The sequence below is a fragment of the Balaenoptera musculus genome, chromosome 10, assembly GCF_009873245.2.
Source record: "Balaenoptera musculus isolate JJ_BM4_2016_0621 chromosome 10, mBalMus1.pri.v3, whole genome shotgun sequence".
Taxonomy (NCBI): Eukaryota; Metazoa; Chordata; class Mammalia; order Artiodactyla; family Balaenopteridae; genus Balaenoptera; species Balaenoptera musculus.
Genome location: NC_045794.1, coordinates 88,433,362 through 88,455,835, shown reverse-complemented (window position 1 = coordinate 88,455,835; position 22,474 = coordinate 88,433,362). Strand labels below are relative to the sequence as shown.

At 38.6% G+C, this 22,474-nt stretch overlaps 1 protein-coding gene across 2 annotated transcripts in view; it reads right to left on the bottom strand.

Moving 5' to 3' along the window:
* Window positions 1–22,474, bottom strand: part of POLR3B (RNA polymerase III subunit B) — a 114,527-nt gene that overhangs the window by 52,334 nt on the left and 39,719 nt on the right. For both annotated transcript variants that reach the window (XM_036866519.1, XM_036866520.1), the window contains exons 13-18: window positions 11,591–11,752; window positions 8,764–8,964; window positions 6,669–6,831; window positions 5,240–5,393; window positions 2,238–2,312; window positions 1,549–1,647 (exon numbers count right to left, since the gene is read on the bottom strand). In XM_036866519.1, the coding sequence (XP_036722414.1) occupies window positions 1,549–1,647; window positions 2,238–2,312; window positions 5,240–5,393; window positions 6,669–6,831; window positions 8,764–8,964; window positions 11,591–11,752 (854 nt within the window). The remainder of the gene's footprint in view (window positions 1–1,548; window positions 1,648–2,237; window positions 2,313–5,239; window positions 5,394–6,668; window positions 6,832–8,763; window positions 8,965–11,590; window positions 11,753–22,474) is intronic.

The following is a 22,474-nucleotide window of genomic DNA, read 5'->3' as shown; positions in this document are numbered from 1 at the left end:
GAAAAATCCCTGCCTTCATGAAGCTTCTAGTGGCGGGAGACAGACAATACACAGATGCATCAATAAAATACATGTTTTACAGATTTTAAGATTTAAGCACTAGAAAAATAAAGCAGCGAAGAGGGGTGGTCAGAGGAGGGATTTCTACTTTAAATAGGGTGGTCAGGGCAACTCGCTGAGAAGGTGGTACCTGAGTGAAGACCTGGAGGATGTGAAGGAGTGAGCCATGCAGGTAGGTGACAGCGTTCCAGGTGGAGGGGACAGCCAGGGCAGAGGGGCTGGGGCAGGAGCATGAAGAAGAGGCCAGTGTGGTTAAAACAGAGTGAGAGGGGAGAGGGAGGAAATGACGCTGCAGCCATAGCTTCCTTGTAGGAACGTGAAGGCCTCTGTAAGGACTTCAGAGGGAGATGGAAAGCCACTGGGTGGGGTGGGGCTGGGGGGGTGGTTTGAGAAGAGAAGTGATGAGACCATTCTGATCTATGAAGAACAGACTATATGGGAACAAGTGCAAACCTAGTCAGGAGCCTTTTGCAAGGCTCCAGACAAGCAATGGCAGTGGCCTGCAGTAGGGCGGTAGGTGGAGGTGGTGAAAAGAGCTCAGATTCCGGGTATACTTTGAAAGTCCACATGGTATGTTAAGCGATTAGATGTGGGTGTAGAGGGGAAGAGGAGTCAAGGCTGAAACTGAGGTTTCTGGCTTGAGGAACCAGGATGGAATCGTTATTTGTGGGGTTACTATATAATTCTCCAGTCAATCTTTAAACGAGGGGTATAAAAATAGTACTTTGAGAGATTCATACCTTTAAGGAATAAAAATTCTGCTGAAAAGCATTATTTGTTAAATTACAGTAAGACAAAAATAAAGTGGTATATCTCATCTGGTAGTGGAAAACAGAAAACTACTTTCCTGACTGAAGACATAAATAGTTATCAGGTGGCAGTATTAAACTCCCTAACCATTTAATAGCATAATTGCAAAAATTCTAATTTCAGGTAAGTGGTACCTCAGCCACATGCATCAGACACCAAGTTATATAAATGTCCTATAATGTATTCCAAATGGAGCAAAGATGTTTCTAAAAATATCACTGTTCTAAAAGAAACACTGTGAACATATTACCATTTCATGTCTATATTGCACATAAGTTTAGAGATATCTTTACAACATACAAGGTAGGGAATTCCTGCATTGACAACAGGAATTCAGACATCCACTGACAAAATCAACCCTGGAACAGATAAATACACCATTATGTAGCCTGATTCATTAGTTTAATCTTGGCAGTAATCGAATATTAAAGTCAGAGAAGCAATTCCTTTTAAGAAATGTACAGTGAGTGTAAAATGAAAAGGAAGGATAATTAAATCTAAAGATTATTTGTTAGCAGTTTTGTGATACTCCTGGGATAAACTATGGGTTATGCTTCCTTATAAAACAGTATACTTCTAACAGTTCCTACTAAGAATACACAAAAGAATTGAAGATGAAATGAAAAAAGAAGGTAGTGTCTATCATCAGAACAGGTTTTAATTATGGTTGTTACTTACTTATTAATTGTATGTTCATAGAGTGCAATGTTACAGTCATTTTCTTCATTCACATCTAAATATTCAACCAGACTCTCATGCAAGAAATCTTCAAAATTCCTGGGAAAATATTGGTGAAATGGACATTGTTAAAAAGCATTTTACTGCAGTATTTTATATGCAACAGTGGAAGATACATGCTTTCACTTAGGCCCAAAGCATCTTTCTCTCCCAAAAAGTATCAATACATTGCGATGTTTGAAACACATTATTCTCAGATCATAGAGTTATCACAAGTCACCGAAATAAAAAGAGTAAAACATCTGTGACTCTTGTCAATCTGGTCCCACTTCTAAAAATACCTTCTATGACTTTAAAAACCCCATATGATGAGAGACCCATAGTACGTCAGATGTCTACATCAACATATCCTTCTCGTCCTAGAAACACTGAAGAGTGTGCTAATTTACACCAAGACTCTGTAATCCTCATGATCTAAATTGATAAATATTTTACAATGTCCAAGCAAGTTCACATAGAAAAGAACAGGTTTTTAACAGGTTGATGTATCTGGTAGAGAGGAATTAAGAGACTAAAAATGAAAATATGTAATACTTTTCTTAAAAGCTCAGATCAAATAACATTACTTCTGTTTAGATCACATAAATGAGTATTAAGGAGACTGAGGAGTTTTGCTTTTGGCTATTTACCTGTACCCCTGAGCCAGCTCTTCCATATGCTTATTTGTGACTGCAGGCTTCTGTTTCTTAACAATTATATAGGGTCTGGAATAGAAAAACAGAAAAAAAACCAAAAAACAAAACAGATTTACAGTAGTTCAACAAAAGAATTACATCAGTAAGTTTACTATAGTGAAATGAGGGAAGCTGTAGATATGATCAAACTTATTTCTGGAGTGCTTGAGGACACCAGGTATTTTTTACAAGTGTGAGTGCACAGGGGCCTATTTTCTCTTTCTCACATACACACACACACACACGCACACACGCACACACCAGCTCATGTGTGCACATATACATGTATACACACACAGTCCTTTCTCCAAGTATCTTAGGAAATATTTGGTTCTGAATGAGAAAGCAGCATGAAATGATACTCAATAAAGTCTAGAAAAAAAACCCAAAACCTTTAATACCTTTAATATCATATTTTTTTAAAAACTGTGTAAATGCATCCATCATACCAAAAGCATCTCCTGATTTCATACTGGGAATATGGAGAGGTCAGCAGGCAGAGAACCATCACCAAGGAAAACAATGGCATTCTGTAGTGAAGGTCTGATGACTATCAGCTGTCTAGAGTGGTTTGCTTTAGGATAAACATCCCTGGGCTACGCGCGAGCAGGGTACTTAAAGCTACACACAACCAAAGAGTGGGTATGAGTTTGCAGGGAATATAGCTTTTTCACTTTGGGATTTTTAGTGATGTAATGGGCGTAAGGTAGAGAGCTTTGGTCCACACGTTCTGGTAGATTAACCTGTAACTGTCAGTGGTGATTTGCCTCTGAGGGCTTCGCCACCACGAAGAAACACCCGACACAAAGGACGGCACGCGGCACGAAACGTCAAGGGCTGTTGCTATTTGGACAAGCGGCTCTTACAGAGAGGAGCAAGTAACCAGCAGACACTCGTGCGCTCCACCCTCAAGTCCAAATAACGATTTGAGGACTAATGAGCACTTTTAAACAGTTAAGAAGAGGAGCTGCACAATTACAAAAGGGGGTACAAGCTGCTGGAAAGTGAACAGGGTGAACTCTTCATGGGACTCAACACTGCCTCAAAATCCTGGCTGCCCCTTGGCAGGGAAGCAGAGACCCTGCTGCCTCCCTCATTTGGGGCTGCAGTTTAGCTCAGCTTAAGAGACTGAGAAGTGATGACAGAGCAGGGGTAGGAGAGGGAGGGGACCACACTTAGCCACCTCAGTTACCTTTCACTTTACTCAATGAATTCTACTAATTCTTCCTGCCAGATCTATGTTGTGTCGTTACACAATCACTTCTAAAAAAAAAAGAACTAGTTTTCTTTTAGGCTATGCCATATTATATGGGATGTAATGAAAGAGAAAAATTCTAAAAAAGAGTAAGCTAGAAAATGTCAAGTGTTTTTCCCACCCTTAATTGGACCATGTTAATAGCTATAAATAAGCATCCAGTGTTTGCCTGACACCCTACAAGGCACTTACCAGACCTTATATCAATCCTAGGGAGGCATTGTTATTTACATATTTACAGCTGAGGAAATCAAGGCCCAGAGACTTAAGTAATAAACTCAGAGTCACACAAGTCAGTAAGTGGGACATTAGGATTCAAACACAGGTATAGCATCAGTTAGGGCTCTTTGGTTGCAAAGAATAGGAACCAACTCTGGCAGATTTAAGCAAAGATGGAATTTACTAAAAAATAAGAAGAAAATTTTAAGGAATTTACCAAAAGGCTAAGAATTTACTAGGCGGATAAGAATCAAAGAAAAAGGTTCAATGCTCAGGCTCAGAAAGAAAAGGAGCTAGAACAGTCCCAAGGATCCAGAAAGGCAGGGGTAATGAGCAGTCTCCTGTATGCATCGCTGCCAGGATGCATCTGTTCCGACCACTTCTATCCTCTTTGGGATTCAAACTCTCTGAAGAGACAGTCTGACTGGCCTGGCTTGGGTCATCCGCCTGACCTTTGGCTGAGCAGGAGAGAGCACCTGACTGACCGTCCCAAGAAGACTGCCAGTGGGGAAGGGCAATCCTCAAAGGAGAATGACGAGGGTAACTGGAAGGAAACAAGGATGCCAGACAGACACAGACACTGGCAGTCCACTCTCCCCGCTGGGCAGACTTCCAAGCTCTTGCCACCACTCTAGCCACTGCCAGCTCACTGACTTGTGCCCTCACACTACCTGAGGTCCACAAAGAAAGACTGTGGTGAATCAAGTAAAGGCCTATGAAACAAGGTGACATCCTCAGCTGAAGTCCCTGCCTGACCCCAAAGGACCAGATACCATGTCATGTTCATCTGCGTACCACCACCTCCGACACAGCACCTGTACAAAATAGGCCCTAAATACGTGTGGAATGAATATAAGGCACCTACTTTTCTACCGGATCTAATGTTATGGGATCTCTTCATGCTTCTATGTTTCCTATTCTTGCCATCCCTTAGCCTTTCTCCTTTCCTCCTTTATCCTTTAAAGCAATCCTACTTTAAAGGTCAGTTCATAGCAACAGAATATAGTGGGTAACATCAGGACTGCTGGAGTCAAATGAATTCTAAGGACTTCCGAGTGAAAAACAGACTCCACCACTATCTGGCTTTGGGTAATTTACTTAGTCTTACTAAACCCCAGTACCTCATTTGTTAAATGAAAATAATAATCCAACCTTACAGGGTTGAATGTAGTTAAAGCCTTACACATAATACGTCTATTAAGATAATAAATAATGGCTAGCACTTATTACTCGCAGAGTTGGTTGTTATTACTAATCATTTCTGCCTTTCCCAGCGGACTGAGTTCTCTGAGGGCAGAGACTGACTCCCATTAATCTTTGAATCCCCAGTAGCCAGTATGCATATTCATGAGGTGCTTGCTAAGTGAATTAAATTTATCTTAACAATGAAAGAGGTTAAAGCAGCTTCAAAAATAAAAACAAGTCCATTTCTTTCAAAAGCAAACATAAAGAGATCTTAACAACTCTTTCTAGCCACATCTACCTGCACAGCCTTCCTCCATCAGAGGAAATATAGACACACCGATCTGTCAGATTTGTTGAGATGGAAACAAATTCATTGATATATCCTGCTCTTCGCATCAGTCGAAACGTATTCACCAGCTTCTTGTGGTCTCGAATGACACCTAGGATGTTACCTAAGCAGAAAGAAGTAAGAATATTCAAGACCGAAATAAAAAATAAATCTAATGGGATTTAAAATATTTACTCAATAAAAACAATAAGCAGCACTGAGCAGTCATTTGGAAGTACTGTTATTAAGCCTGCAGCCAGCCCACAAGGCTGGAGGGAGCCCCAGAGCGGAGTGGTCAAGGGCAGCCCGGGGTGGGGACCGGAGTCCAGGGCCAGGCCTCCCACACCCTGGCTGCATAACACTGGTGAAGTCAGCCTCAGTCTCCTCGTCTGTCAGCACCGTGCAGGCACATGAACTCGGGGTCCAGACCCCTGGGTCTGAACACTGGCTCTACCACTTCTACAGGGTCGATGCGAGGATTAAGTGAGCTGATCTCATGGAAAGCACTTAGAACTGGACACAGCACCTCGTAACTGCTATTTTTAAACCGGTTTTGTTGTCATCATCTGAGAAATGAGGAAAATGGGCTTTGGCTCCCAGGGTTAGTGTGAGGATTCAGAGAGGTACTGGGTGAGTACCCAGAGTAAGGACTCATGCAGCGTTAGCTGCCAGAATTCACTGAGCGAGGCAGGCAGCGAACAGCCCTGTTTCCCTTCTCACCAGCCCACGCGGGAAATGGTGAAGGCCCCCCAGAGCAGGAAGAAGGGGGAGAAGAGCATGGGGGCTGAGGCCAGGATGAGCGCATGCAGCACACCTGTGAGGGGACAGGCGCCCAGGCCACCAAGCCACAGCTGCTGCAGCATCTCTGGAGGACTCCGAAGTGGGTGGGAAGGGGTACGAGAGAAGCAACTGGAGCAGGAGCTGAAGGAAAGAGACCCTCTCGCCAGAGGCTGCTGACAGTCACTCACTCAGTGGCTGAATACAAGTCATCTCACTGTAAGGGCTGATCTGATTATTTTTCCAGAACGTCTCACATATTTAACTTGAACTTAAAGATACCGTATTGAGCCTCATTCCACTGTGGATACGCTGCCAGCTGTCAAAGGGTAGAAAGCAAATGGTCTCTGCACCATTACCCTTTAGCTCTGATAGCTGTATTGTCTCAGAACCTGGATCACTCAGCCAATGGAATAACTGTTTCTGTTACCATTTTTTCTACCTTTCGATTAAAGTCAACCTGGGTCCAGAATTAAAGTATACTCAGGGGGTACAGCTCAGTGGCAGAGAATTTGACTGCAGAATTAAAGTATATTTGTGCTCTATATACATGGATAGTAGTCGATTCCCTCCCCCTCCCCACAGACTGTTTAGGATCAACATGTCTCCATAATATACTCACCATTAAGAAAGACAAGAAATACATTTGGGTAAGACAGCTCTTCCCCACATAATAAATTCACATCTTCTACTCCCAGGTTACTGGCTAATTTAACAATGGGTCCATCTTCCATGTCAGTTGTGATGTGTGTCATAAGGGCCAAGTTTTTAACCAAACCACATGCCTAAAAAACAAAAGATAGTCATTTCTAAGAATGAACATGAGTAACACAAAGTACAGTTTGTGTCTGAAAATAGCTCACCACCCCACTGGTGACAAGGCAAAGCAGTACAGCCTCGTAGGGAACACTTTGGAGATTCATACAAAGCCTTAAGGATATACCTACCCCTTATCCCAGAGGAATTTATCCTGAACTAGAAAGCAAGGATATAAACGTAGATTTAGCCACAGACATGCTCAGCACAGTACTATTTGAACTGGAAATAATGATGGCATTATAAATGTTCCCTCCCCAAAGAAACCAATTACCTAAATTGCTATTCCCTGACAACAGAACATCACAGTCATTAAGATGACACTGCATAAAAACAGTAAAGGAAAACATTGATAATTGTGAATACATAAAAATATAAAACTGATGGCCTGAAATGAGAAAGAGTCTGCAAAATAACTGGCCGGTACTCTCCAAGCTTCTTGGTCATAAAAGACAAAGACTGAAGAACTGCTCCAGATTAAGAGGCTAAGGAGACCTAACAACTGAGAGCAATCCTGGATCAAAAAAGACAGCGGGGCGACTGGCAAAATCTGAATCAGGTCTACAGATTACAATGCTGTTATCAATGTTAAGTTCATAACTGGGGTTATGAAAGTTGCTAACTGGGGTTATGAGGTTGAAAACTGGGCTACAGTAACACAAGATGTCACATTTGGGGAATCTAGGTGAAGGATCATGGAAATTCTTTGCACTATTTTTGCAACTATTTTTGTATGTCTGAAATTATTTCAAAGTAAAAAGGAAATGAAAAAAATATTTTTAAACTTCTATACAACCAGAGGAAAAAAATCTAAAGCAAACATATAAACAAGGACGTAATACAGCAAATTAAGTAAAAAAAACAAAAACAAAAACACTTGAGACACATGTGACATGTAAAGATTACATCTTCAATCTTAGAAACCATCTGCTGTAGTGATGCACAAAACAGGTACTTTATCGAGATTAGTTGAAGCAATCTCTGGGAAATGTAGCGTTCCAAAACTCAAGATGTATAAGTTATGCAGATTTGACAAGCTGCACAATTTTAATGTGAATTTCCATATGGTTTAAGATAAATCAGGAGAAGAATGATAATTTCTAAAAATTATAACCCTGTATGGACTTGTATTTTTCACCTCTCCCAAGTCACAACTAATTCCTACACTTTGGAACGTATATTTTTACCTGTCATATTTAACTTATTTATTCACTCAGCGTATATTTATGGGGCCTTTAGTCTGAATGAGGCTCTGGGCTAGGAGCCTGGGATACAATGGTGAACCTAACATGGTTCGTTCCTCCAGAATTTTACAATTTGGAAGGCATAAAATCAAGTGAAACCAACAGTGGTTAACATGAAGGAGAAAGGGCCATGACACAGGAAGTAGTGGGTGCTATGGATGTAAACCAATTTAAACTCTTTGGTTTAGTGTTCAGGTAACTGCTTATGTTTCCTATATAAGTGAGTTGGAATCCAACTTAGGTCTTGGACTGTGTGCTCCTAGTTGGCTGCAGCTGTGACTCTGATGTCCTCTAAGTACAGCCACAGAAAATAAGGAGTTGCTTAAAAAGAGCTCCTTGTGAGCAAAGGTGATGGGTCTCTTAATTTTCCTTCACATTCTTATCCCCTCTTCATTGCCTGGTTTGACTCTTGGGATAAACTAAAACAAGCAAGAAAATCTGGACAATATTTCTATTTAGGTGAGATAATAAACCAAAGACTTCTGTAGGTACTGTTCGGGAATGATACTGATGACATTCTGATGGCTGCAGCAACGTTTCTCTGCCAGATACGTGGCTGACCCCAAAAAGGATACAGCCTGGGGGAACGGGAGAAGAAGCAGAGCATCACCAACAGGCATGACCTCTGACACAGCGGAGACTCCTTGGGGACCTTACCTCTCCTTCAGGAGTGTCCGAAGGGCACAGCATTCCCCACTGAGACGGCTGGAGGGATCGAGGACCACTCACTTTTCTTGTTTTTTCAAACTGGGAAGAGATTCTTGTCATCATGCCCAGTGCGGATATATATGACAAGCGAGACAGCACCTGGGTCACACCCTGGCGATCCATTTTAAATCTCTTCAGAGACCAATTTCCCTGAAGGGAGAGGAAAGACATGAGCCTACCCCTGATCCATTCATGCGGCCTGATACTCTGCAGTCACTCGGAGAGGCTCAGCATAGGAACTGCTTGTTTGTGAAATTAGAGCCATGATATATATTCAGAAATCAAACTGTCACAATTAAAATTTAGCCAAGTTACTCACCGGGGTTTTCTAGGAATTTAATGAATATTACCTATATCTAGCAACCACCTCAGAATGCTTCAACGTATCAACATTATCACATCAGAGTGGGTATTTTCTGAAGAACTAATTATATTCTGAACAAGCCAGTTCAACCAAAGAGTTCCACTGGAAGCAATAAGCTAACTAATAGAACACTAGCAGTTTCTACACACATTTAAGGTAAAACTAGCTTGAAGTTCAAAGAGATAATTTCATGTTGGAATGTGCCATTATCTGGATGTCTTCCAAAATTAGTTTTAATTAGAGGCAAATATAGCAATAGAAAAAAGACTCTAACAGCACTTATCAGGGAAAATGAATAAATGTAGGCTTCTTAATCAAGGCTAAAAATTGCACATATATTCATATTAATAAATATTATATACCTTCTTTGGCTACCATGTCAATCTTAAAATAGATTCATATGAAATAAATTTTAAACATTAAATTTACCTTATCTCCTATGCATTAAAAGTACTGAAATATATTAAATATATTATTTTATAGTGGTATTAATTGTACACATTAAATATTTTCAAGGATAATTCAAGATTAAGGTTAGGAATCATTAAGTTTTCAACTCATGGTAACGTGAATTAATAGAAAATAGTATGCAGAGAAAAAGCAAAGTAGAAAATAAAATGTCAAAAAGTGATTGATTCAATGATCTTTCTGATTCAAAAGGGAAAAAATTACATCTGCTAAACAGTGGTTCTTCATTTTTTTGATAATCTGATGAAAGCTATGACTATTCTCGAGAAAAATGCACATAGGAGCACAAACACAAAATTTGCCTTCAATTTCAAGGAAGGACTCATGGATCCCAGATTAAAACCCCTCACAGGAGAAAGACTCATCTGTTTGAATTTAAATATTTGACTTCAGGGGAGCTCCTCACAAATTAAAGTTTAAGCGTTATTTCAGTGAAGATCTATCACTTCAGCAACTTGAGTTTTTGATAGAGTGGAAAAAAGCTAAAACCTAGGAAGAAACCTGATGCATTACAAAGCAAAGAAATGGAGCAAACACACTGATCCCACAAGTTAACTTCTCATATTGCTTGTTCAGTTAACTCCTTTTATTCTTTGAATGAGAATGAACCTAGTAAACTGACTTATGACCAGAAAGTAAGAGCAAGGAAGATAAATAAATATTCAGCACAGAATTCAACTAAGACAGCAGCTGCTGGCAAATAGGAAGTAGATGGGGAGTGAAGCCGAGATGTTCAGCAAGATAATCTGTTTCAATATTCTTCAGGAGTTTTAAAAAGGGAGAGAGGAGAAACAGACAAAGGGTCTAAAACTGCTCCTCTGAGAAAATTTATTTGTTGAAAATAGTCTACATATGACAACAATCACAATTTTAGAAGTTGATCTTTTTCTGGTTGCCTATAGATTGGGGTTCACCTGTAGCAAGGCCTACTACTGATTTTCCTAATAAGCAGTCTGCTCCCAGGCGTAAAGTGGTGTCACTTAGGGGCAAAACAACTACTCGAAACAGCTATTCTGACCTGAAAATCATGGGTCAAAAGCAAGGAAAAGTCATTCTAACAGAAGTGTGTTCAAATGATCTTTGGAGGCTTCTCTTCAAATATTCAGGAATCTACTTCCAGACAAGTTTGGACCACAGGAGTGTGAGGGGCCTAAAGAGGCACAAAGGCCAGGTTCCCCTCAGGTCTAGATGGAGCTGTCATGGCAAGGGCTGCTCACACAGACCCACTGCAAATTTCTCAAGTCAAGTAGGGCAGCAAGTCGGCCACTAATTCTTTCATTGTTAAGGGAGTCCACGTGCTACACTATACTATTCTTTTGTTGGGACCAAATCCCATCCGTAAAACTAATTTTATGTCTGGCATACAAAACGTGAACAAGACTTTATCAGATAGACCTATAGATGTTACGCTTTAAGAAAGGGAGCAAAAACCTATCTGATAACCCTTTATGAACAGCCGGAGGCCCTGAACACACAGCAGCTGCTGAGGCCTGAATTCATCACTCACGTGAGAACAGCTGATAGCTCTTTGAGGAATATAAACCTACAATGAAATGAAACATTTTGTACTGTTTTGGACAAATGTTGTCATTAATAAACCTACTTGTAATATATCAGTTTTATTACAGAAAAAAATGGGGAAAAGTATCCATTGAAAGAATGGTTATTAATGGTTAAACTAAAAGATTTTTCCTTTATGTAAAGGTATATCTATTTTCTTATTGCCTCATATAACAGGAACTATAATTTGGCAATGAAGTCATATAGTAGTAAAATTCCTACTGATTTAAACTGTAGACTATCTTTCAAAGTAGAAAATTTATGACTTAAATATATATATATATTTTTTTCACCTAGATTCTCAAAGTATCAGTACTTTAAATTTCCCACTGAACAGATTTACAAATAAGTTACAAAACTCTACCCAAATGACTGAAGACTTACGGTTGAAATGGCATTCACCATGCCATTGGTAATCTGGTCCTGACGCATGTGTTTCACGACATCAAACTGGGCTGCTCTTTGCTTAGGAATCACCTGATCTGCAATCTTCTTCATTTCAGAATTAAATTTTTTGAACAAATCTTCAAAAAGAAGAGATAAAAGCTAAAGGAAAAAAAAAGTATATGGTGAACTTTCAAAATGCATTACTAGCTTATTTACTAAGTTTTAGGTCCTTATTAAACTTTGTTTAAAAAAAGATGGAGAAACTGCTTAAAACTGAAAAAAATATATTTTAAAATTCAATTTGATAAACATGTACTTTTATTGATATATGTGCTTATCACTATGCTTGGTGTTGGGAATAAGAGCAAAGATGACAATCCCTGCATTCAAAGATTTTTAATTTAGACCAGTCACTCCCAGACTGAGATTTCATTGACCAGTGACCTAAATAAATGAAGAAAATATTCATGGATGAGAAGACTATCTATTTTAAGATTACTAATTTTCCCCGAATTGATCTACAATTCCAATGCAACTCCAATCAAAATCCCCAGGTTTTTAATGAAAATTGAGGCTAACTCTAAAATTTATGTGGAAAAGCTAAGACCCTAAAATAGCCAAGAGACTCCTGAAAAAGAAGGCAAATGGACTGATTAACGTATAGATAAACTGACCAGTGGACAGAGCAAAGAGTCCAGAAACAAACAACACATATATTAAAATTTGTCATATGATAGAGATGGCATTTCAGATCAGTAAGGAAATGAAAGACTACAAATAAATGGTGCTAGGACAACTGGTTATTCATTTCAGAAACAAATGAAACTACATTCCTTACTTCATTCCATACCCAAAAATCCATTCCAGATAGACTAAAGAACAAATACCAAAGGCATAAGTTTAAAATATAAAGAGTACTAACTATTAAAAAGAAGAAAGGGTTGACAAATTAAAATTACAAACTTCTAGAATTAAAAGATACAATAAAGTTAAAAAAAAAAAATCCAGACTGGGAAAAGATACCAGCAACACATGTAACTGACAAAAAACTGGATCCAAAGAACACTAAAAAAAAATCTTAAAACCAATAAGGAAAATACAAACAACCCAAAAGACATTTAAGAAAAAACAGGAATGGTCAATAAGCATATGAAAAAGAGGCTCAACCTCATTAGTAATGAAGGAAATGCAAATTAAGCCCATGAGGAGATGGTACTGTGCACCCGCTAGATCAGACAAGAATGTTTAATTTTGACTCTAAGTCATAGGATGGAGACCATCAGGACTTATGTACAGTGCAGTGTACAAATACTTGGGAAACTAGTTTGACACTCTCCAGTCAAGTTCCATGACTGGGCAATCCTATTTGTAGAAACTCTTTCATGTAGGCACCAGAAGATATGAATAAAAATGTTCATTTTTTTTAAAAAAGGGAAGTCATACAAAGGTCTTGATAAGTAGGATGAATAAAGGGATATTTATCATATGTATCATATTTTTATACAATTGAATACAAAAATGAAAGTGAAATACAGTGGCATGAAACAATATAAATGAATCTTTAAAACAATGTTAAATGGAGAAAAAAGTTGCAGAAGAATGTATATGATATGAATCTATTTTTATAAAACTCAAAAATAATACCAAGTTCTTGGATTGGAAGAATCAAATATTGTTAAAATGACCATACTACCCAAGGCAATCTGCAGATTCAATGCAATCCCTATCAAATTACCAATGGCATTTTTCACAGACCTAGGACAAATAATTTTAAAATTTGTATGGAAACACAAAAGACCCCAGATAGCCAAAACAATCTTGAGAAAGAAGAACAGAGCTGGAGGAATCATGCTCCCTGACTTCAGACTACACTACAAAGCTACAGGAATCAAAACAGTATCGTATCGGCACAAAAACAGACACATAGATCGATGGAACAGGATAGAAAGCCCAGAAATAAACCCACGCACTTATGGTCAATTAATCTACGACAAAGGAGGAAAGAATACACAATGGAGAAAAGACAGTCTTTTCATTAAGTGGTGCTGGGAAAACTGGACAGCTACATGTAAAAAAATGAAATTAAAACATTCTACATGTAAGTGATATCATATGATATTTGTCTTTGTCTGACTTACTTCACTCAGTATGACATATGTGGAATCTAAAAAAATGGTATAAATTAACCTATTTACAAAACAGAAATAGAGTCACAGATGTAGAAAACAAACTTATGGTTACTAAGGAGAAAGGGTTGTCGAGAGGGATAAATTGGTAGACTGGGATTGACATACACACACTACTATATATAAAAGAGATTGAAACTAACACAACATTGTAAATCAATTGTACCCCAATAAAAATTTAAAAAAATAGAGACAACTAACAAGAACCTACTGCCTAGCACAGGAAACTCTACTCAATACTCTGTAATGACCTATATGGCAATAGAATCTAAAAAAGAGTGAATATATGTACATGTATAACTGATTCACTTTGCTGTACAGCAGAAACTAACACAACATTGTAAATCAACTAACTCTAATAAAAATTAACTTAAAAAATAAAACATTCTCTAACACTATATATTAAAAAAAAAAAAACCTCAAAATGGATTAAAGACCTAAATGTAAGACTGGATCCTACAGGAAAATATAGGCAGAACACTCTTTGACATAAATCACAGCAACGTTTTTTTTGGATCCATCTCCTAGAGTAATGGAAATAAAAACAAAAATAAATAAATTGAACCTAGTTAAACTTAAAAGCTTTTGCACAGCAAAGGAAACCATCAGAAAAATGAAAAGACAACCTACAGAATGGGAGAAAATATTGCAAACAATGTGACTGACAAGAGATCAATTTCCAAAACAGACAAACAGCTCATATAGCTCAATATCAAAAAAAACAAACAACTCAATCAAAATAATGGGCAGAAGATCTAAATAGACATTTCTCCAAAGAAGACATACAGATGGCCAACAGGCACATGAAAAAATGCTCAACATTGCTAACTATTAGAGAAATGCAAATCAAAACTACAATGAGGTACCACCTCACACCAGTCAGAATGGCCATCATTAAAAAGTCTACAAATAACAAATGTTGGAGAGGGTGTGGAGAAAAGGGAACCCTCCTACACTGTTGGTGGGAATGTAAATTTGTATAGCCACTATGGAGAAGAGTATGGAGGTTCCTTAAAAAACTAAAAATAGACTTACCATATGATCCAGCAATCCCAATCCTGGGCCTATATCCTGAGAAAACTATAATTTGAAAAGATACATGCACCCTAATGTTCATTGCTGCACTATTTACAATAGCCAAGACATGGAAGCAACCTAAATGTCCACTGACAGATAAACGGATAAAGAAGATGTGGTAGATATATACAATGGAATATTACTCAGCCATAAAAAAGAATGAAATAATGCCATTTGAAGCAACATGGTTGGACCCAGTGATTATCACACTAAGTGAAGTAAGTCAGACAGAGAAAGATAAATATCTTATGATATCACTTATATGTGGAATCTAAAAAATGATATAAGTGAACTTATTTACAAAACAGAAATAGACTCACAGACATAGAAAACAAACTATGGTTACCAAAAAGGAAAAGGGTAGGGGGGAGAGGATAAATTAGGAGCGTAGGATTAACAGATACACACTACTATATATAAAACAGATAAACAACAAGGACCTACTGTATAGCACAAGGAACTATATTCAGTATCTTGTAATAACCTATAATGGAAAAGAATCTGAAAAAGAATATAAATCTACATACATACAAACACACAAACATATATATATATAACTGAATCACTCTGCTGTACACCTGAAACACAACACTGTAAATCAACTATACTTCAATAAAAAAAGTGAAACTTATATTGTAATAAACTATTTTAAAAATTTTAAATAAATGATGCAATAAAAAAGAAAATAATAAGTACTCAAATTCAGGATAGTGGGGAAAAGAGAAGACAGAGTAAGGAAGAAATATATAAGTAAATGAAATGGTAATTAATGGTCAATTATTAAGAATTACTTAAGTTAGTAGTGGATTTGAGAGTGTTGATTTTATTTGTCCCCTTCATAACTTACATATCTGTGACATTTTTATTTATACTTTTTATGTTAAAAATTATATAATAAATGATATTAAACCATAGTAAACATGGAAAACAAATCAATGGGATGGAATAGGAAGTCATAAAAATAGACTAGGATGGTTCTGTTGCCAGAATTGATGAAGTAGCTCCTATCAGGTGGATTCATCTGCTCATAAAAATTATAAATGCTGGACAAAATACTGAAACTATCTGAAGGCACTGGAGAGTAAAAGCAGGCAGAAACTAGAGGAAAGTTGACACTTATTGAAAGTGCATTTCCATTTTTAAGGCTTTTCAACTAAGGGTAGGACACATTAACAAAAAGGGTCCAAGCTACACTGGAAGCTAAAACTCGGAGAGAGACCCACAGTTTTACTGGATTGAAGGACCAGAGGGAAAAGATCTGAGCCACCACGGTAGTTGGAAAGTGAGAGGAAATTCACAGAAAGGAGAGAACCACAAATAAAATCAACACCCTCAAATCCACTACTCAACTTAATCTTGGGAGAAAACCCCAAGATTACGTATATAAACTTTGCCCAACTCTCTGGCTGACCCCTGAACTACACATTGAAAGGTGTGGCCCATGTTCCCTACTGCCCCAAATCAGGTGTGGGTTGTGACTGCTTTTTCAATAAAGTCTTTTTTCAATAAAGTAAAGTAAGTGAAGCTGTGACTTTTAAGACCAGGTCATTAAGGCCACGCAGATTCTCTTGTGCATGTGAAACTCACTTGGAGTCCTGAGCCACTCTGATGCCACAGCACTGGAATGGTCAAGACCGAGCTGAGCCCAGCCTTCCAGACACCCCACCACCTCCGGCAGAACAACTACTAACCGAGCTCCATGTGAAACAGAAGAATCACACAGCCGAATCACAATCCTGCCTGAATTCCTGACCCACAAAATTGTGAGATACAACAAAACGGTGATTGTCTTAAGCCATGCAATGCAGAAACAGATATAACCAGAACACCATTTATATACAGTTCGCAATACTAAATAAGTGGCTTACGACAAATAAATAGCAGGTATACTTCTTCAATAATCAAATATATTATTACAACTACTTAAATTCCCCTGCAAAATTAATTATATTCATTTTTTTTTTCCTTTATAGAGGAAGAAACAAGTAGGATATATTTGTAATCTAAGCTACCTAACCAAACAGTAATGTAATATTGGGGGACATTATATATGCACCCATTATACAGTTAAACAGGAATTCTGAAGTTCAGTGAAATCTTGTAAGCTAAAGATTTTCCAAATTTCACACTATTCTTGAATGCTTATAACCCACTGGTAGTTTTCTAACTCAAAATGAAGACATTAAAACCAATGAGTCTCCTCCAGCCACTGCTGAAGAAAGCATTTCCTAAGTGGCACGTTACTTTACACTCTTCCCCCTTAAGGTAGACAAGTCCTTCCACTTTTCTACTACAATCAACTTTGCAGATGGGAAAGCCAGGATCCTGAACTTGATTTACCATGTCAGAAGTGTTCTAAAAAGAAAACTTCCTCCTCTGAGAGCTTAATCCTATCTTCCACTCAGACCCAGCAGTTTCCTTCACGGAAGAAAGAGTATGGGAATGGAAGCAGGTGCAGGGGAGGAGAGGGATGGAGAAGCCCATTTCAGCAACTTCCTGTGTAAACTGGCAAAAGGAACTTGAATAAGCATCCTGAACAGAAGCAAATGCCCTTAACCTAAACCACAAAAGCTCAGCTCTGTTTTAATTAGTTCCTTACACTTAGACTTTTGTGTCTCAAATTATGACAAAGTTTTTTTGGATCCTAGCTGAATTTGTTGTAGCCCCCTGGTTCAAGCACAAGGAAATGCCCCGGTACTAAACAAGTAAAATGTAAGAGCACACTCAACAAAACTAATGCCTCATTAATAAATTTCTCCACCCTTAAAATTTCAACGTAAGAGAAATAACGTTCTCCAGTTCACAGAGCAGTGAGAAGCTACAAGGCCAAGTCACACAATAAGCCACATTATTTAGGTCAAGAGTAAAATGATTAAAAGGGATGGAATGCTGGTGATAATATTCAATACCTTTCATTGCTAGCATGAGGCCTTTCAGCCTGCCTAAGACAGGAGCACTAAAGAGCAAATTATATTTAAGAAAAAATGCTGACAGCTCATCAATTGATTTTCAATGAAAATGCTAAAAAAAATTAATAAAGAAGTTAAGCTGCTGAAATACAGTTTCACCAATTAGCTTAATGTCAGAGAATTCTAATTAGGCGTCTTGAGATTGCTATTTAGTGTTTAAGCCTTCAGAGTGCCAAATTCTCCTTTTCACACAAGCTGGTTGCAAAATTAAAGACATTAGGCAGCCTTAATTACATTATCAGAACAGCTGGGATTAGGCAATCTCTGAAGTCAAGACGGCATTCTTTTGTCACAGGGTGGAAATCCCTGGCTTTCCAGGGTGCCGGATTTTGGTGCCGTTCCATATCTCACCCATACAAAGCAAGCTGCATTAGAAACAAAAAAATTTGCAGACGAAGAATAGAGTAATGCTCAGCAAATAATGAACACATTACTGAAAAAGAAAAGGTAGGTGAAAAGATTAAGCCTGAAATCGGTAGGTTTTGCTAACACCTCTATTGGCGGCTGGCCGGCCAGCCCTCTGGTGGCAGTGAGACTAAGGGAAAGCTCTGTGAACCGGCTTGGCCAGTGGATACAGCTCTGTTATCTAAAGCTGAAGCACATTTATACTCCCTCATCCCATGGGGTGTGAAATTAGCAGCTATTGTTTTTACACAGTTTTGCCAACACAATGTCTTTTATGTCTTTACATTGTTTATAAAGCAATGTTTTCTTGCACATGGGAACCCTCTTTTTAATTCTAATTTTTTAAGCAACAGGATAGTCTCTCCTCTCCCCTCTCAGCTCCATTCCTTAGTCCTCCAAACACCCAACATTTTTTTTAAAGGACTCATTTAACAGCATGATTTCTTTTCCAATTAAAAAACTGTAAAAATTGGGACGGTTGGTGGTGGGGATTCACACAGTCCCCTGAACAGTGGTCAATCTGAGGTGGCCAAAAACCCACCTGTTGGCATTAGCCATTAACCAAACAGAACTTCCCAAGTATTCCAGGCATTAATTTTTTCTCAAAACCTAAAACTGCTCTTATTTTTCAATTCCAGTTTTTTACATTTTAGACATGGTAATTAATATCTGCTGTTATCATTCCAGCAACCATCACTGTCATCTGGAATATTGTGTAGTCTCCTAACTGGTCCATTCCTGGTCTGTTCATCTCCAAATCAGATCTCTTAAACTGAAAATCAGATGGTGTCACTTCCCCGATTATAACTCTCTCGTGGTTTTCCACTGCATGCGAAATTAAATCCAAAACTCTTCCCATGGCCTACGATGCTAGTTCTACAATGTCCTCTCTCACCACCCCTAAACCTCACACTCCAGCCACAATGGTCCTCTTCCAGTTCCTCCAATACAGGCGCTGCCTGGGGATGTATGTTGCTTATGCGGGTCTCTTGATGGAATGCAGTTCCTGAGGTTGCGTGAGACTGGCTTCTCCTCACTCAAGTCTCAGCTGGAATGTCTGAGGGCTTGGCTTAAAATATATCACTTTTTCAAAGAGGTCTTTCCTGACCATCCAGAATAAAGTAACACCCCTTCCCCCAACCAACATCCCAACTCTCTCTCTAATATTAATTAGTCTGTTTTTGGTTTGCGTTAAACACTTACGACCATCTAATATCACATTTATTTACTGTTTACTTGTTCCTTGTTTGTTTGTCTCCTCTACCAAAATGTACACTGTTGAGAGCAGGTGCCCCATCAAGTCTCATTCACTATTGTATCTCCGGTGTCTAGTACTTTATCTGGGGACAGAGAGATGAATATGAATGTAAGTGGTTCCTGCCCTCAATGAGTTTACAGTCTAAAGGGAGAAAGAAGCGTGCAGGTAGAGAATTGTACAGTAATTCAGCATGCAAATAAAGACCTAAACGACCGAGCTACTAACTACTCCTGGGGTTCACAGGTGGTTTCAAAGAGGGTGACTCAAAGAATGATGAAGGCGTAGGAGCCCCTCATTATGGGGAGGGAGAAGGGGAGATAAGGGAGGGGCAACTTAGGCAGAAGGCATAACTCAAAGTATGAAAGAGTATCACACTGTGTTTGGGAAGGAGTGGCTCGCCTTGGCATGAGATGAGGCTGGAAAGGCGCACAGGGGCAAGATCATCAAGGACCCTGACAAGCCTGCTAAAGAGTCTACACCTGGGGACTTCCCTGGCGGTCCAGTGGTTAAGACTACACCTTCCAGTGCAGGCGGTGAGGGATCGATCCCTGGTCGGGGAGCTAAAATCCCACATGCCTCGCAGCCAAAAAAAAAAAGTCTACACCTGGTTCTGTAGAGCAGTAAGACTGTGTTTATGAACTTCACAGAGGAGTTTCAGGGGAAGGGCAAACAGGCATAGAAACAAGCCCTTACACCCCACCTCAACCAGAGAGGCTCAACTTTTATCTCTTTCAATATTGGGATTCTGAGTAAGACTTCATGCTTTAAAATTCTTGAAACTCACATCTGAAGCTCAGGCCTGCTGAGGGATGCTCCTGGGAAATGGACCTGTGCTTCACCCAATCTCACAGTAAATGCTCACGAATGTGTCGGGATGGCTTTGCACCAGGTAAATAGGCAGGCACCTGGCCAGAGCCTCCAGAACAGACAGACGGGAGGGGTAGGTGAAAATCAGAGAAAGCACATAAAAAGATTCAAACGTACTAATGCTGTGTTCACTCTTGAGTTGGGACATGTGAATATTTGCTTTATTGAGTCTTAACACACAAACACACATACGTGTTATATATAGTCTTGTATGCATGAAAATTTTCATAACTAAAAAGCACATACACAAAAGCAGGCATGTGTCAATTTCTGTGGCAACACACACATTTAATGATTAAATCCCCACTAAGTAAGCAGACATACTGCTTTGAATATATGTTTCATACTAATGAGGACAAAATGTTCCTTTATGTGATTTCTTCTAAAACTGCAAAGCTTGACTCCAAACTTGCCCTTGACAAAGGACCCCAAAGGAGGCCAGAAAACTCAGCATAAATTCACACAGGCCTGAATGTCCACAAACCATGAGTTTCCAACAGTAAAACTTTAAAAAGCCAGTTAATAAAGATATTTGTATATGCATAGGGTGTCTCTGGAAGGATAAAGGGGATGAAGAGAAAAGTGACCATTACCGGGGGGAGGAACTGAGAACTGGGTCAGGTGAAAGAGTGGGGGGGTCAGAGTGTGAGAAAGACTCATTTTCACTGTAAACTTCCTTGTAATTGTTTGAAAGTCTTTTTACTGTGCTAATATGTTATGTTTTAAAAACATTTTTACTGTGTATTATTAGTTTTATTTTAATATCTGCTGTTTTACAATGTTTACTGTTATATTATTTTTTAATCATAACATTGTTCTTTAAAAATTAAAAATACTTGCTTAAATTGGTAAGACAAATAACCACAAGAATGGGGGAAGGAACATCTTACAGCCCAGCTATGGTTGAAAGAATTATACAGAATGTTTCAGCTGTTCGCTGCAAGGAGACAGGATTCAGAGGTTTACAGCCAAGTTAACTGCCTTAAAACAAACAAAAAACAAACATTCTTCAGAGGAACAAAACAGAATTCCGAGTCTCTACCATTCATCATCCACAATGTCCATCAGGATACAATCCAAGATTGTTACACACATGAAGAAAAAGGAGAACATGACCCATACTCAAGAGAAAATTTAATCAAGAGATTGGTCTGGAGATGACTGATATGTTGGAATTAGACCAGCATTCTAAAACAGATGTTAAAGTTCAAGGATGTAAATGAAAATATGGTTGTGATGAATAAACAAACAAGAAATCTCAGTAGAGAAAAAATACCCAAATGAAATTTCTACAACTGAAAAATACAATATCTAAACTAAAAAATTAACTGGATGAGTGTAATAGCATATTAGAGACAACATAAGAAAAAGTAAGGGAACCTGAAAATAGATCAATAGAAATTATCCAATCTGAAGAAGAGAGTAAAATTGAAAAAAAATCAACAGAGCCTTAATACCAAAGGGTCTAACAATATAATCTGAGTCAGAAGGAGAAGAGAGAATAGTACAAAAAAGATATTTGAAGAAATATCAAAGACTTAAAGACTAAAAATGTCTCAAATTCGGTTAGACATAAATTTACAGACTTAAGAACTTAGTGAACCCTAAGTAGGATATTAACAGAGACCACCACACCAAGGCACTTCATTAAAACCAAAGATAGGGACTTCCCTGGTGGCACAGTGGATAAGACTCTGCACTCCCAATGCAGAGGGCCTGGGTTCAATCCCTGGTCAAGGAACTAGATCCCACACGCATGCCGCAACTAAGAGTTTGCATGCCACAAGTAAGGAGCCCACCTGCTGCAAACAAGGAGCCCACGTGCTGCAACTAAGGAGTTGGCAAACTGCAACTAAAGAGCCCTGGAGCCACAACTAAGGAGCCTGCCTGCCACAACTAAGACCCACCACAACTGAGACCCAGCGCAACCAACCAACCAACCAACCAACTAACTAACTAACTAACTAAAACAGAGAGAAAATATCAAAAGCAGCCAGGTCTATATTCTAGCTGTTTGATTTAAAGGGAATTTCTGATTTAAATGCTGAAACATGAAGTTTCAAAGTTTTAGACACCTGTTACCCAGTTGAAAGGGATACATACTCTCAAAATAAGATAA